We start from the raw sequence: 16,317 nt of genomic DNA, 5'->3' as shown, positions 1-16,317 counted from the left end.
TTAACCGTACCTTGTAACTGGGCGGAAAGGGACTCCTGGTGCTGCTGGTACTTGAGCGCCACCGCCTCGGCTTTCCGCAGCTGCGTTTGCAGCTCGTAGTAGAGCATCGCGCCGTAGAGAAAGCCGAACACCACGGTCAGCAGCAGCAGCGTCTGGAAAATCCGCTTTTGCTTTCGGGAGCACATCCCGTTTCCCATAGTCCCGCCTGGACCCCGCGCCGCGGCCGCCCCCGCCGCCGCCGTCCCTTCCTCCCCTCCGCCGGAGCGAGCGCCTCAGCAGCGGCCGCCGCAAGAGGTGGCCGGACGCAGCATGAGGAGGAGACGCGAGACACAAAAGCGGGGCCCGAGGGGAAGTGGCGCCCGCTCAGCCCCCGCGCGCCGCGGGGCGCGCAGCCATCGACGCCGCCTGGGCAGCGGCCGGCAAACTTTTGCGAGGCTGGCTCTCCGCGAGTGCCCGGGCCCGGGAGGGGGCCCTCCGCATACTTCCGAGCGGGCTGTGCCCGCGCCGGTCCCCAGACGCCGTCTGCCTCTTTTCCTCCTCCCCACTTTTTGGCTCGGCTGCCCCCGGCGGCGCTCGGAGTCCCGCCCCGGCCGCTCCCCGCCCCCTCGCGGCGGCTCCCACTGCGCGACTTTGTTGCCACCAAAAGGAGGGGGTGCGCGCCCAACAAAGAGACCCGACTCCAGGCGGCGCCTCCGCGCGCGGCCGGCCGGGGTAGTGGATGGGCGGGGACCGGCTGGCCCGGCCGGGTGTGGGGGACGGCGGGCCGGTGTCACTGACGGGGCTGCCGAACCTCGGCCGCCGCCGCCTCCCACCCAACTTACGTGTCACCCACGGCCCCGCTATTCTGGCCAACGGGATTCCGGGAGGAAGTCCCACTCGGGCTCCCCGCTCATTGGGCCCGTCAGAGCCGCCGCTCCCTCCCTTCGGGGAGGCAGTGCGGGGCTCGATTGGACGCCCGCTTTGTCCGTCCGACCCCGGGGCCGCGCCTTCCCTCCCACCGCGAGGGCCCGCGAGGGGCTCCGTGGGCAGCGCGGCCGACTGGCGCCGGGGTGCGCCCACGTGGAGCGCGGGTGGGTGGGGAGAGCCCGCCGAGCCTGGGGCGGGGAGGTTGGGGTGCGCGGGCGACGTGTCCAGGCTTGCGGCTGGGCGAGGTATGGTGCGCACGTGTGTGAGAGTGCAAGTGAATGTGTGTGATCCAGCCCTCGGAATGCACGTGGGGAGAGAGTACCGTGTATGTAAGTGGGAGAGAATGGGTGGAAGCCGCTGCTTAGACTCTACCGAATACCCTGTCTTTCTTTCCCCAGCCAATGGGCAGGTGCAGCAGATACACGGGATGGCTATACGGTCCCCATAATTTGCGTAGCCGCACGGGAGAGGTCTTGCCAGTGGACTCTTGCCCCATCCGCGTGCTAGCATGAATGCCTGTGTACGGATGGCAGGACACGAGTCGGGAGACTCAAGCACGCTAACACGATAGACTTACTGCTCAACTGTCCATGTGGGTTGGGGAAATCAACTTGCCTTTGGCAGACGGGAAATGAATGATCTCATACTCTTCCCCGGGCTCCAAACAGAGTAATTTGAAAACAAATCTCAGAGGCTGAAATAAGTATGCATACATTTTGTCATATGTATTTGCTTGATTGGTTGCAAAAGTACATACTTTTGCTAAATTACATTTTGAAGGCTAACAAAGGTTCCCTATGCAAAACAAAGTAAAACGTAATAATCACAAACCTCTTCAAAGAAAATCAAATTCAAAGAAAACAGTGTTTTGTTCTTTTTATGTACTTGAGGAGGGGGAATACAGGTTAGGCGTGAATGATAATTTTGTTTCTGCTCTTGACCTAACTTCTAAGAAAGTAAATTATTTCTCAAATGCCTCAGAAGTGTCATGGAATTTATTTCATGCTGCATAGTTTTTATGATACTCTAACCAGACTTTAGTTATCACTACCAATAATAGACGAGTGCTCAAAATGAGGGTAGATCTGCGTAGCCACATTAAACATAAAGATGGTCGGTCCTTGGTGCAGAACTTTTTTAGGTAGACTCTGAAATGCTAAAACCATAAAATAACCCTCATCACAAATGCTAGCCTAATGACATTTATATTACCATGAAACCTAAGTTTGCCAGGCATCTACTTTTCCCTAATAAATAATGTTATAACAGTAATTATATTGTTCAAATGCTTTCATTTACAATTAACACTATCTCACTTACCATACCCAGATTAAGTATCAGCCTCACAGTTTGGTAAAGAAACCAACGTTTATTGACGAGACTGTGATAGCTCTAGGACCCACAATATGCAGAAATGTAGGAGTTCAGCAGAAGGGGATCTAGGTTGGAATCCTGCTGTTCTCCTGTGGAAGCCAAGTTCTCATTCTTTTTTAACAAATGATATTAACAAACTGTGTCTGGTCCGTTAAAATGAGAACCTGGTTTAAAAAGAAAATTATTTAAGGAAGTTTTAGAATTTTGTTCTGTCGTACAGATACTACATAGTCTTAACTGTCACTCAATCTAACACTGTTTAAATTTCCCTCTTTCAGTTTTACTCTTAAAAATTGAGACTGGGTAATTCCTGCCACCTTGTTAAAATTCCTTATGAAAAGTCCTTACCATTATCAGAGTATGATTTGCTAAATAAACTCTTCCTCCAGAAGTACTACCAAAACTATTCTGGAGGAAATGAAGTTTTATAGCAATAATCCTGGCCCATACTAGGAGACAAAATTATCTTAACTGAAAAGAAAGGGAAGGAGGAAGGGAAAGAGACAGAGAAAGGAAGGAAGAAATTGTACAGAGGATTGGGAAATTATTACTCACACATTACACAGTATGCAGTATTTAGTTGTATTTCAGAATCTTTGGAACATTCTTACGCTTCTGGAATACATGATTACTCATTTGAAACCCCTGATTCCTTTGCATCTGATTTCAGACTCCAAAGGTATTCTTTGCCTAAAGCTGCTGGCTGACTCTACAGAATATAATAAATGTAGGCCATAAAACACAACTCAATATTTTAGTCATAAAATTTGTAAGAGGACAAAAATTATTACCTGGACTTACCCATTATTTCAAATTCAGGAAGGGTATGTAGAAGTATATAAAATCACTAATGGCAGTGTCTTTATAAAATTACTTTTCCAAGGTGAAGTATACTGCTAGTTTCTTAAAAATATCAGTATAAAGCCTTTGAGAGGCCAACATGGGGAAACTATCCAGGGTCTATAAATTGAATTTACATAACATTGCCTTTGGGTAGAACTTGTAACAGATGAGCTATTTCTAATGGTCTTGTGAGGTCCGTTGCTAGTTCTATTTTATTTTTATTTATCATTTTTAAAATGGTATTATATAATTACATTTCTATATGCCATATTTTTAACAATATATATAATTTTAAAAATATATCTTGAGGTATTTCACCAGTTTAATATTTTATTTCTAAGGGAGGAAGAAATTAACTTCAAGATTCAAGGCCTTACATTTGAGAAGGACTAAGGTAATATTTGGAAATCTTAGCATTCTTTCTAGTTTTACTAAATTTTTCATTTCAATAAAATTTGTTCATTTTCAAAATAGGGAAAGGCAAGAAATATATAGTTGAGGGATACAGCAGGTGTATAATTTGTAAAAATAGATGACCCATCCTAGACTAAGTAGTTTCCATTGTCTGTGAAATTTTTGAATTAAATCTCTTTACTACAAATTGAATTCAACAGTTTGCAAGAGACATCTACCTAAGAAAGGTGATGAATATTAAACAATTTTTTTAAAAAAATTTGTAACTGTGTGGCGATGGATGCTAATTAGAATTATTGTGGTGATCATTTTGCAATAAATATTTAAATTGAATCATTATGTCATACACCTGAAACTAATGTGTTATATGTCAACTATATAGCAATTAAAAAATAAAATTGTAAATGGTGTTTCAGTATTAATAAAGCACAGCTTCAACCTTTTCATGTAAATTTTGCAGAAATCAACTATCCTTTTTCCTCTGTAGAAAACTGTACTTACCATCTCTGCCTTTTTGCCACTTCACCCATTTGCTATCACCTAATTAACACATGGCTTCCTGCTTGCCACTTACATGTACTGTTTTGAGAAGTAAAGAAAGCTACAGTCAAGGTATTCTGTTTTTTTGAGGACTCTTTAAGAGGTGTTTTGAAACGCATTTTCCACAAAATTTTGCTAATGACCTGGTGGTAATTGTTAGCAGATTAACAAAGTATGAAAATTGTTTCATAATTAAAAAATGAAAAATATTTAGGAGGCCCTAAATCTGTAGATGTGTAGCTAGACTAAAGAAATAAAAACTATTATTTCAAATGTCTTTAACATCTTTCCAAAGCAGGACAGTCTAGCATACCATAAACTCTTCCAGATTCTAAGGTGGCATAAGAAATATTTTGAATTTGTTGCTTAATGTTTATTATAGCTAGCATATCACTTTTAGGAAAGAGTTAGTTTCATAGAATATTAGAATATATGGGAAAGGACCGTATGTGAGACTCAGGTGAGGCGGACTTCCCAAATCTTCCATTGGCTCATTCAGGCAGCTTTTCACCAGCTCACTGTCTTCAGAGACTTCAGACATATAGACTGTGGGAAGATCAGTAGCCAATGAAATATGACATTTTTAATGTTCCCCCCCAAAATGTGTAGTTTGTTGATTGCTTTGTATAAAAGACATGCTTGGTTTATCCATGACCATTTTATAGAATCGGTATTAGAATTTTAGTATTATATGATAGATACATGTAGTAATTTCTTAATTGTCATGGGACATGGCTCTTCATACTTACGACGTATCCAATGCTAAGTCCTTGGTCAGAAATTCAACATTCAATTTCAGAACTATTCCTAAGGGAATCATAATCTGCTCCATAAATGTTTTTTATGCTCTAGTTTCAGGAATATTTTGAGTCAAAACAAAGGGACTATCAATGGTTTTATTTAGAGATAAAATAGACCAAACTTTCAAAAAAAAGAAAAAGATCCTAAGAGTCAAGTTACCTCAGCATTAAGTTCTACTCACGTTAAAACTGAGAAGTAAAAACACATGTCTTCCCTCGCTCTGCTCCTTCTCATTCTGTTCTCTAGTGCAGCTCTTTAAATCTTGGCATCCAACATCCTAGGAATCTTTTGTTTCCCAGGATCCCTGTCTAAGACTATGCCCTTCACTCCCTATCACCCACCCACATACACACACTGTCTTTCCCTTCTTGAAGACAAAGGACAAAAATCTAATATAATCTTCCTCAAAACATCTATTACTGTCCTACAAGTAATCAGTTATTCCAAGGAAAGCAAATTAGATCCATTAATTAACAGGAAGATATTAACGAATGAATTATTAGCTTATTATTGTTAGCAAGAATTTTGTGAGAAAATAGGTTAAGCCAAAGGACTGAACCCTAATGGCATAATCCTAGATAGGCTGGTAAGCAGATGAGTCATAATAAAGGACAGAAGAGTTTCACTTTTTGCTTCTTTGTTCCTGATTCTCTTGCCCAATTGTAAAGGGCTTCAGGAACATTCAAAAGGTGACTCAAGATGCCTACTGGGAGGATACCAATCCCGTTTAAGTTACGAACTATCTATGAAGTCAACAGTAAGTCAGGAACAGTTAGGACCTTAATTCTCTCATCTGTAAAATGCAAGGGATCCTATCTGTGCTGCCTCATTTCAGAGAGAATGAGCCCACAGGATTCAAGAGAGAAGACAAACTTTGGATTTCATTTAGATAAAATTGAATTTGTAGTGATACTTGTCATTGTAGACCTAAATTTATTTATACTTTTCTGGAAAACTAACAGTTGATTAAAAAAAAAAAAATCAGCTACCCAGTTTAAAATGATAATTTTCCAATCATATTTATTAATTGAACTTCTTTAATAGTTGAGAAGGGATGAATTATGACCTTAAACCAAGGGACTTTTGTAATCCACTTATTCAAGCTAGATTTCTAATTTCTTGGTTTTAATTTACGGACTAAGGTTTTCATTATGCTTTCTATGTCAACAATTTTCTCAAGTAGTTATTGTGTGCAAGGCATAATGCGGGGAGCGAAATGGAAGGTGGAGGATATAATGATGAATGAACCATGGACCCTTCCAGTGAAGAGCTTGTGGATTTGATACTTGTTGATTTAAAGGCCAAATCAAAACTCTGGCTGGAAATTAAATTACTCAAGGAGAGAACAAAGCAAGAGAAAAAGAGGCCTCATGATGTAACCGTGATTTCCTGTTAGACCAGGCAATGGGATCGGTTAATCAGCAGAGGCAGTTCAAGCTGGGAAAAAGAAAAGTGATGCATAGACCCCTCAAAACAAAGAAACATCACTTTGCTTCCATTCTCTTTTGGTGCAGGGTAAAGCCTTTGTTTTGTGTGCGGATTTGTTGTTGGTGGGAACTCAGCTTAGCCACTGAAGCCAAAGAACATCTTTCAGATTCCAGTCTCTGCTTCACTGAGTGGGGCAAGATCTTCAGGATATTTGTATGGTAAGCTCATTCAATGCAAATATGTCTAGATTGGAAGGAGCTTTTCTTGGTTTTTTCACCCAAGTTGACCACAATTTTTCTTTCAGATACCAGCCATTATGGAGCTTTTCCAAATCACTTATCTCAATTTTCATAGAAACAACTCTTATTTTTTTTCACTCTCCTATTTCATTAGTTTACATAACAGTTGATTAAAGTACATAATTAAAATAGCAAATGCAATTGCATAAGCGGCTTTTATAACAACCCACTGGTTTCTGTGAGGCATTCAGTTCGGTAGGCAGACACAGGCCAAGCAGAGATTAGTTTAAGTGCCAGGAGTCCTCAGCCCTGAAGTGCACAGGGAAGGGACTGACTGACAGAGGGGAGAGCCTCCCATCATCCAGTGAGTTGGTTCAGCAGAGTTAAGGGATTCTACCATACACAGAAATGACTAGTGAGGTAAAAGGAGGAACTGGTGATCAAGAAAAGGTGTGTAAGAGGAGTTAACAGGGAAACCGAGAAAGTATTAAGAAGAGAACTTTGAGCTTTGTTGATAGAACTCAAAGGAAGTTGAGATAAAGCCTGCAAGGAGGCCTGGAAGGATCTGACTGGGGTGGAGTGGAAGATTACAGTGCGCTCGGGAATAAATGGGCCACGGACAAGTAAAGGAAGAGGAGTAGTAGGGTTAACTCTGCTTTTGATAATTTGCCTGCAAAAGAAGATAGATTGAGTGGAGCTTGAAAAGGCGATGAGGTTGAGGGAAAGTTTGCTGTGGGGGCTTTTATTTTTGGATTAGCACACACAAGAATTTCTTCAAGGAGCTCGTGGAGAGGGATAGGTTAAAGATTTGAAGGGCCACATTAAATACACTGGAATGTCTGGAATGTTACTTCTTAAGGCAATGTTCTATTATAGTTCATTTTCCATTTTAGAGGCTCAATAAATTATGGAATGAATGGTCTTAAGAGTCACTAAGAGGAAGAAAATTGAAAAGACTACCTGGCTAACTGAAAAAGAAATTTGTTTGAGAGGCCTAAGGTTGTGTGTACTTGTATTAATTCACTCTGATTAAATGTGCACACCCTCCAAAATGGGCATGATTGTATGATGATATCCCAAATAGAGAATCTGTAAAACGGTATGTATTTATTTAAGAAGAAAAACAGACTCTGCTTTGAGTAACAGTAATTGGCCCATTTAAAACCTTTTATGTGGGTGCCTGGGTGGCTCAGTGGGCTAAAGCCTCTGCCTTCGGCTCAGGTCATGATCCCAGGGTCCTGGGATCGAGCCCCACATCAGGCTCTCTATTCTGCAGGGAGCCTGCTTTCTCCTCTCTCTCTGCCTGCCTCTCTGCGTACTTGTGATCTCTGTCAAATAAATAAATAAAAATATTTTTTAAAAATAAATAAATAAATAAAACCTTTTATGTATATAAAAGATTTTGTGTATAACTGTTAGATATGTTTACTAAGCAGTTTATGACTTTTACAAATGTTTCATAACATTAAATGCAAAAAGGAGAATGTGAAATTGCACAAATGATATTATTGCAATCATGTTAAAATGCTTAAAGAAAAATAATTTGTTGTATACTGCTACTTTTAAGTAATTAGATAAAGAGGGGGAAAAGGTGGATATTTTCAGTAACCCATGAAAATCTATTCTCTTCAGAATAATGATGCTTTCTACTCATATGTTGGTTTTAACATTGTTGAACATATCCCTGATCCTAAGATCCGTTTTTCTATAAAGAGTGAGTTGGTATCACACCATGGAACAGGAGGGTAGACTACCTAGCTCGGGGCAGCCATTTCACACACATCTTCCCACTCTCTCTCTTCCACTAACAGCAATGAATTAAGTGAACTGTTTCACTGAGTGACTTTGGGACAGGGAAAACTAAAGCAACCCCATGAAAAACTGTTTTTGCTCCTTTTCTTGCTTCTATTCTTGCTAGGACCTTCACCCTTACATTACCTATACCTTATAAAAAAAAGTGTGAGACATCTAGGTGGCTTAGCCAGTTAAGCATCTGCCTTCAGCTCAGGTCATGATCCCAGAGACCTGGGATCCAGTCCCACATTAGGCTCCTTGCTCAGAGGGGAGCCTGCTTCTCCCTCTGCCTGCAGCTCCCCTTGCTGGCACGCACATGCTCTCCCTCTCTCTCACAAATAAATAGAATCTTTAATATAATGAAAAAAAAAACAAAAAACAAACAGATGGTATATGTCCTCTTCATAAAAGTCAAGGATTTAATGATTTTTCTTTTTTTTCTTTCCTTTCTATTCTTTTTTCTTCTTCTTCTTCGTCTTCTTTGTCGTCGTCTTCTTCTTCCTTTTTTTTTTTTTTTTTTTTTTTTTTTTGCAGTCTTCCAGCACATCTAAGGAGTGATTAGGTTGGGTCATCATGAATGTTTCCTGAGACCTCAGACTCATCAAGACGCTTGGCTGCAGGGCATAAGTGACTTATGGAGAGCATCTAGACCCTCATCTTAGTTTCTAGATGCCTGAGAAGACACTGTGCATTGGAACACAACCATCAATAAAAATCCCAGGCCCCAAGCAAAGACAAAATTCACTCTTCTTTCCTTTCTGAGGTTCTCAGATGCTCTGTCTCTACACTCACTCTATATGTTAAATAAATTCTGCTCTCACTTCCTCTCAGCTCACATCTGATTTCTGTCCTGCGTGTGAGAAGCCAAGGACCCTCTTGACTGGTCTTGTGGTACCTCTCTGGGTCCTCGGACCCAGCCAGCCTGCATCAGCTTCAGATGTAACTTCAGTGTCCCTCTCAATATCTGCCTTTACCAACAAGGTCTCTAGCACTCTATCTAGTACCTAGTAAACACTGAACACAATTTAATTGAGTGAGTGAATAAACAACACTCAATGAAATCTATTTTTTTAAGCCAAAATAAATAATGGGAATTTACAAGATAGCAAGATAGAAAAGAAAGAAAAAAATCTGGGGAAAAAGGTAGCATGAAATTTATCTGATTTTAAATGTAGTGAAATTTCTAAGTAGGGAAGCCTTAGGAGAAACAAATGAAAAGAAATAAATACATTGGATTACTTGAAATTCAAAATCGTCGTAGTTCAAACAATACTAAAAAGTTTAAAAGCAGACGCATAGAAAATATTTGCATAGATTAAATAGACTGCATAAATTACATAGATCTAACAACTTTATATAATTGTATGTATATTGTTAAAACAAAGATAATAAAAAGTTGCAAAGTTCATAAACAGATAATAGTTCATAAAGTGTTCATAAACGGATAGTTCATAAGCAGATGAACAGCCAGCAAATATGTGAGAAGTATTCAATCTCAGTAATCAAAGAAATGAAACCAATACTAATAATCTCATAACAAGTGACAATAGCAATGTTTTTTAAAAATTTTACATTAAGAGTGGCTTAAAAAATATTTTTTAAAGATTTAATTTACTTGTCAGAGAGATAGAGCACACAAGCACAGGGAGCGGCAGGCAGAGAGAGAGAAGCAGGCTTCCCGCTGAGCAAGGAACCCGTCGCGGCACTGGATCTCAGGACTCTGGGATCATGACCTGAGCCAAGGCAGACACCCAAATGACTGAGCCACCCAGGCTCCCCTAGATAGGACTGGACTTGAGCTGAATTTTCAGACTGCCTGCTGGTGTCCAAGAATTGCTTGGTGTCGTGGGTGGGAAGAACACAGACCCATGATGGAATTGGGTCCAGAATCTCTAAAAGAAATAGTAAGCAGACATTAAAGCTAGTTGTTTAGCTTGGAATCCTCAGAAAGAGACCCTGAAGAAAGCTTTCATGTGGATGAAGGTTATTAGGAAGAATTCTCATGAAAAATCAGGATAGCAGGAAAGATGGCAAATGAGCAATCCCAAAGGAACTTTTTTGCGCACTCAGAAGAGCTCTGGGAAAAGTGTAGATCATACTCAGAGTTGTTCCCCTAAGGAGCAAGAGAGCTGCCATATTCATATTACTGCTCCATATAGTCATTAATTCAGGGCTTGGTTGAAGGGTGTAAAGTCCCAGAAATTTCTCTGTCCTCTGTGCAACAGCCAAGTGGCCACAGCAGCCAGAGGCCCAGGTACTAGCTACCATGGCAGTGAGGCACACCAGAAGTCCAGGGGAAAGAAAATGGCAAGTTTCCCAGCCTATATGCGTGGGGCAGTAACAAAAGTGGTATTTGTAACTAAAGTGGTATTTGTACCATGGTATTTGTACCATGATATGATGAATGCTAAATGAAAAAACAAAAACAGGGTACAAAATACTATATAAGGGGTCCAGATTTACACCAGAGCCTGAGGTAACTAAAAAACTGAACAAAAATATATGACACAATGGCTCAGCCATAAGGCATCCAGAAAGAGTGCTTCTAGAGAGAGAGGAAACAAAAGAGGCATGACTGCTCTAACTACTGTCTGGCCAGAAAGCTGCCACACAGAGAAGGAAGAGCCCAGGCAAGTGCAGCCATGTCCCCAACAGGAGACAACCCCGGGAGACTGAAGAGACATTCTGTGTTAGGGAAAGTTGGTTAAGGGTACATGAGAACAATTTTTGCAATTTTTCTGTTAGTCTAAAATTACTTCAAAATAAAAAAAAAAAGTGTTAAAAATCCCAAAAAGGGAAAATATAGACCATGAGAATGTTAATCAAAATAAAGATGGAGTGGCTATGTTAATAATAGAGAAAGGAGATTTGATTTTATTTTCTAATTTTTTAGAGAAAGTCAGTTTCAGAGAAAAAATATTATCAAGAAGAAAGATGATAATTTCGTAATGAAAAGGGGTTCATTTATCAAGAAGACCTAAAAATCCAAAATGACTATGTGCCTAATAGTAGACCTTCTAAAAACATGAAGCAAAAACTAATGGAACAAGGAGAAGTAGACCAATCTACAACTACAGTTGGAGCCTTCAATACTTTTCTCCTGGTGGCCAGAAAATCTGTAAACATGTGAAAGACCTGAGCAACATTATGAACCAACAAGACCTAATTGACATGTAGAGAACATTCCACTCAACAACAGAATCACGTTCTTTTTAAGTGCTTATGGACCATTTACCAAAGTGGACCATATTCTGAGATATAAATGAGCCTCAGTACATTTTAAAGCACACCACATACGTACCATTTCTCTTTGTTGTGGAGAGCTGTTTTACATGCTAACCTTACGACTTGGTGGGTCAGATAATATCCAGTTCATGACGGGTAGCTTCTGCTTGTTCCTACTAACAGATATGGAGAAAAATCATTTGCAGATCAACAGCTGCATATCTGATATCAGGGGATGTGTTAATTTGCTCAAAGCAGTTTGAACCCTTAGCTGGTATAACAGCTGCAGTTAGTCACCACCTGGTTAAAGGTTACAAAATCAACCATTATGCTCTAGTATCCATCTGTCTTCAGCATAGACCCAATAGGTGAGTTGAATGGAAATGTCATGGGGTTGTCATACCTGTATCCTTGATATTGGCACAATATCTGTAGTCCCTTCATGAATGCAATATTGCTTTGGTTTACTATTTTCCTAGTTAGAGGCAGTTTCAGAGGCTCCCACTTGGCCTTTCCCACCGTCATAATCCTTACACCACAGGTCAAGGAGCCACTGTGGGGAGTCTGCCTGCTGGTAATTATAGCTATTCCAATTATGCATCCCAGAACTGGAAAAACAGCCACCAGATGGGTTTAAGGACCCACGGACCCACTGTAAGAGGGAACTGAGGTAAAGTCCCCAGAGTACATGACCTCCCTAAACCTCTCCTCCAACTGGTGAATCACAGTAATATTTCAGGTCTTCTAGAATTAGTGTGTCAGTTCAGAGCCAGTGTCTCATAGTCTCTAAAAGTTTTCATTATTTTCTCAATGCACAGTTTCCCTGGTAAAAGCCTGGAGGTCCCTTGGGTGAAGGCTTGGAGAAAGATTATAAATTTTTGATGGTGTACAGGGACTCTGTCTCAAGGGGGCTCAGTGTCTTCTCTACTCAAGGGGTCTAGGTCTAAAAACTGATCAAGTGCAGGAATTGGTTGAGAAGCCATGACTCATTTTTATGATTCAGATTAGACTTTTGCTACTTGATCTAAAACTTTTCTGTTGTGCTAGATCGAGTGAGAATTTAGCAGACTTCCTACCTATCCCATTTTTTGGAACACCATGGTGAACCATCCAATGCCATAGTTTTGTGCAACTCAGACTATTCTGATTACCGCTTGACTGCTATCCATTATGGTAACCATGCCCATTGCCTTTGAAGGTTGAGTGCTGCCACTTGGCTCTTGCTAACCCAGGATCCAATTACTCCCACTGCATTTAGGTTTCCTGATTCAGTGACTGTAGTCCCCACTGTAAAGACTGGCCTACAAAGAAGAGTGATTACAGAAGAGCTCTTTAAGGATGCTAGGGCACTATTCACAATTTTTTTCTGAGTTGTGGTGAAAGGTGTCTTCTGGACTCTGGTATATCACCTGGACTCTCAGAGTAGGTAAGTCTTAACTGAAAAATCCACTAATTTGACAAATTTGCATTCCAAACTTCATAAGAGTTTGAATCCCTTCCTCTACGTTTAAGCAAGGTAGGTCAAGTGTTTCTAGTTTCCTCATGGTAGGCCATTTTGGTCCTTGTTTTACCCAATCAACTAAAACTGTTAAACCCTTCCCAACTTCCTAAGCTACAATTTTAAATCCAGGATCTCTGCTTAGGAAGCCCATATTGATAATATCAGCCAGATCCAACTCTGCTTCTTCCATCATTATCCCACACCCTCATTATTCATTCCCATAAATATTTTCCATATTTTAGTCTATATAAATTAGAAAACTCACATAATTCTGAGTGTAGCACACCTCCTCATAGGTCATGCTTTGTATCTCATCCTTGGGACCTTCTGGAGTTTGAGTCTAGTTACATGTCTAGAAGTAAAGAGGAGCAGTAGATGTGGGTCCTAAGGAAAATCAGCTTTGTCTTGCAGAGCATTACAGTTTCCTTGGGCAATGCACAATTAATTCCCTCCAAAGGGAAGTAGGGGGAATTGGAGAAGCCAATACTACTGGGAGTAAGGAGTCCACTTCCACTGGGAAAGAAGACTGGCCAGAATTTAGAGGCTCAATGTCCCCAGCCTCATCAGGCTCTTCTTACAGGTCCTCATTCCAATTGGCCAGATTCTATTCTTTCCCAATCGATGCCCTCATTTGAACAGTGGACACCCTGTGGAGCTGGGAGTGCAACTAGTGCTGTAATTCAGCCAACTGCAGTATGAAATTGTGTTTGATTTTCAAGAATCTCAGCCCTGAGGCTGCAGGAGATAAGGGTCACCTTTAGGGCACACACAGAAGTGTTTAGGTCATTTATGTGACACTTGAACTGAAAATTCAGTTCCCTGAGCTCATCCTTTCTTTCATCACTTTCTCCAGCAACATGATCAACCAACCAGCCTCATTAGATTCATTAGATTTCCAAAATGTCTGAAAGTATCGCAACTCTAGGCACCAAGTTCCTTACTTCTTTTAAGTGGTTGATTAGAATATCTAATGAAGATATTTTGCATATCTCTGATTCCAGATCTTGTTGGGGACTATCAGTGCTCTCTTCACTATTGGAAATAGGGTCATTACCATCTACCAATCTAATGAGATTAGAGAGCCAATTTCTGAAACCTCAGAACTAATTAAGAAAACTCATCCTTAAAATTGTGGTCCTCTAGTTCCACTCTTGGTACCAAAATCTGAACTGGTCAGGGTTCTCCAGAGAAAGAAAACCAAAAGTGTGTGTGTGTGTGTGTGTGTGTGTATTCACACACTTTTCTATAGAAAGAGTTGTACCACAAAGAATTGTCTCATGTGCTTAGGGAGACTGAGAAGTTCAAGATCTGTGGTCAGCAAGCTGGAGACCCAGAAGAGCTGAGGGCAATTTTCCAATTGAAGTTCAAAGGCCTGTGAACCAGGAGAGCAGCTGATATATGTCTCAACCCGACTTTGAGTCCAAAGGTAGAAGACTGATGTTTCAAGTTAAAGACCTTAAGGCAAAAAGTAAGACCTCTTTCTTATTCAGCCTTTTATTCTATTCAGGCCTTTCATGGATTAGATAAGGGGAGTAGGAGGGCAATATGTTTTATTACGTCTACCAATGTATATGTTATTTTCATCCAGAAGCACCCTCATAGACACGACCAGAAATGATCAATCAAATATCTGTGGACCTTGTGGCCCAATCATGTTGGCACCTAAAATTAACAATCACGTGGAGGTTGGAGAAGAAAAGAATCAAGGATAGCTGTTTTCTATCATAGTTCCTTGCGTAAATGGTGGTTCCATACATTTGGAAGAGAATTGGGAAGGAAGAATGGAACTGAGGTTACTAGTAAGAAGTTCAGTGCTGGGCATGTTTTGTGGCGCGTGTATGGAACATCCAATTGTACATACATGACTTTAGATCTGGATTAGAGATATAGAATTGACAGCTCTCAGTGTATATGCTTTAGAAGGAGTGAATGAAATTCCCCAGATAAAGTGGGTATCATGAGAAAGAGTAGTGTGTGAAGGATGGAACCTTGGAGGATTACTAACATGAAGGGATAGGAGAAAGTCAAGGGTGTAGAGGCAACATAGTTCAGACAGAATGGGACCAGGAACCCATTTCAAGAGTGAAGGAAAGGAAAACTATTATCTACTGTAGAGAGGTCAAAGATGGTAAATACTGAAAACTGTCCAACAGAAATAACAAATAGGAGGTTTGTGTTATCTTTAGAGAGCAAAGTTGCAGAGGTGGGATGGACCGAGAAGTGACCGAGTGCGAAGGAGACAGAGACATGAAATGTACCCTTGCTCTGCCTGCAGCATGGACTGATGGACAGCGAGGAGATGACCCAGGATGGTTAAAGAATGTTTTTCTAAAATGCTAAAAGCAAATTCAGTGATGGGAAGAGGAAAGATAGGGAACAAGGTCTCTGAAGAAGAATGGGATCCTGAAAAATAATGGGATCCGAAACACTTGAAAAGTCTGATTTTGACATGTTGGTGCCACTGCCCATTCATTCTTTTCTGGTCCAAATAAACAGAGTTGTCACTAAAATTCTACATGGCACTCTATTGTAGGTTATGAATCACAATTTCTATATTTTAGATGTGATTTTTTTTTATATAAGCTTAGGACATTGTTTAATTTTATGATTTCAAGAAGTATCTATATCCATATGGAATAATATATCTGAAATTACTTTAAAAACCTATACAACTGCCAGCAGTAAAGTCACTGGGAGTGATCTGAAAGAAATGTAATTTTTATCCTTCATTCTCTACTTAAATAATAATAATAGGTTCCAGGGCACATATTTCTTTCATAAAAGATTTATAAAATCCCTCTTTCTTGCCTTTCCTTCTTTTTCTTTAAAAACCAAACCAAACCAAACCAAAACACCTCCCAAATATCTCCTTTGGTTTCTATCTCATGGTCTACTTTCTTTGCAATACATGAATGACCTTTTAATTGTTCACTATTTGCTAATTTCTGCTCCTTGTATATATCCCCAACCTGTAGCCTAAATTTAATTTACCTAAAATACTATTCCATCCAAAATCCTTCAATGGCTTCCCCAATCTCTCCTCTGCGTTAATAATAGAACAAAGTCCATATTTCTTAGTCTGGAATTTGAGGCAATCCATAATCTAGTCCCCACTTTTCCTTCTCTTTAAGTTCTACTTAACACCTACCTGTGTTCCATCAATGTCGAACTGATATATTCTTTTGTTTCTTGAAAGTCATCCAGATTGGCCAAGTTAAAAAAAAAAATTCAATGGAGAAATTTAAAGATCTA

The 16,317-nt window shown here is 40.4% G+C and overlaps 2 protein-coding genes across 6 annotated transcripts in view; one reads left to right on the top strand and one right to left on the bottom strand.

Moving 5' to 3' along the window:
• GOLIM4 (golgi integral membrane protein 4) overlaps positions 1–220 on the bottom strand; it is an 80,908-nt gene extending 80,688 nt beyond the window's left edge. For all 5 annotated transcript variants that reach the window (XM_032341732.1, XM_032341733.1, XM_032341735.1 and 2 more), the window contains exon 1: positions 11–220. In XM_032341732.1, coding sequence (XP_032197623.1) covers positions 11–197 — 187 coding nt within the window. In that variant the 5' untranslated portion in view covers positions 198–220. The remainder of the gene's footprint in view (positions 1–10) is intronic.
• On the top strand, positions 218–14,517 carry LOC116590084 (collagen alpha-2(I) chain-like). The gene is made up of 3 exons (XM_032341751.1): positions 218–1,151; positions 6,393–6,524; positions 14,353–14,517. The coding sequence occupies exons 1-3, from the start codon at positions 310–312 to the stop codon at positions 14,441–14,443; spliced, it is 1,065 nt and encodes a 354-aa protein (XP_032197642.1). The 5' UTR covers positions 218–309; the 3' UTR covers positions 14,444–14,517.
• Positions 14,518–16,317: the final 1,800 nt, after the last annotated feature.

Source organism: Mustela erminea, chromosome 1 (assembly GCF_009829155.1).
Source record: "Mustela erminea isolate mMusErm1 chromosome 1, mMusErm1.Pri, whole genome shotgun sequence".
In the NCBI taxonomy this organism is placed as follows: Eukaryota; Metazoa; Chordata; class Mammalia; order Carnivora; family Mustelidae; genus Mustela; species Mustela erminea.
Note: the sequence above shows the minus strand (reverse complement) of the source record. Positions and strands in the feature narration are given on the sequence as shown.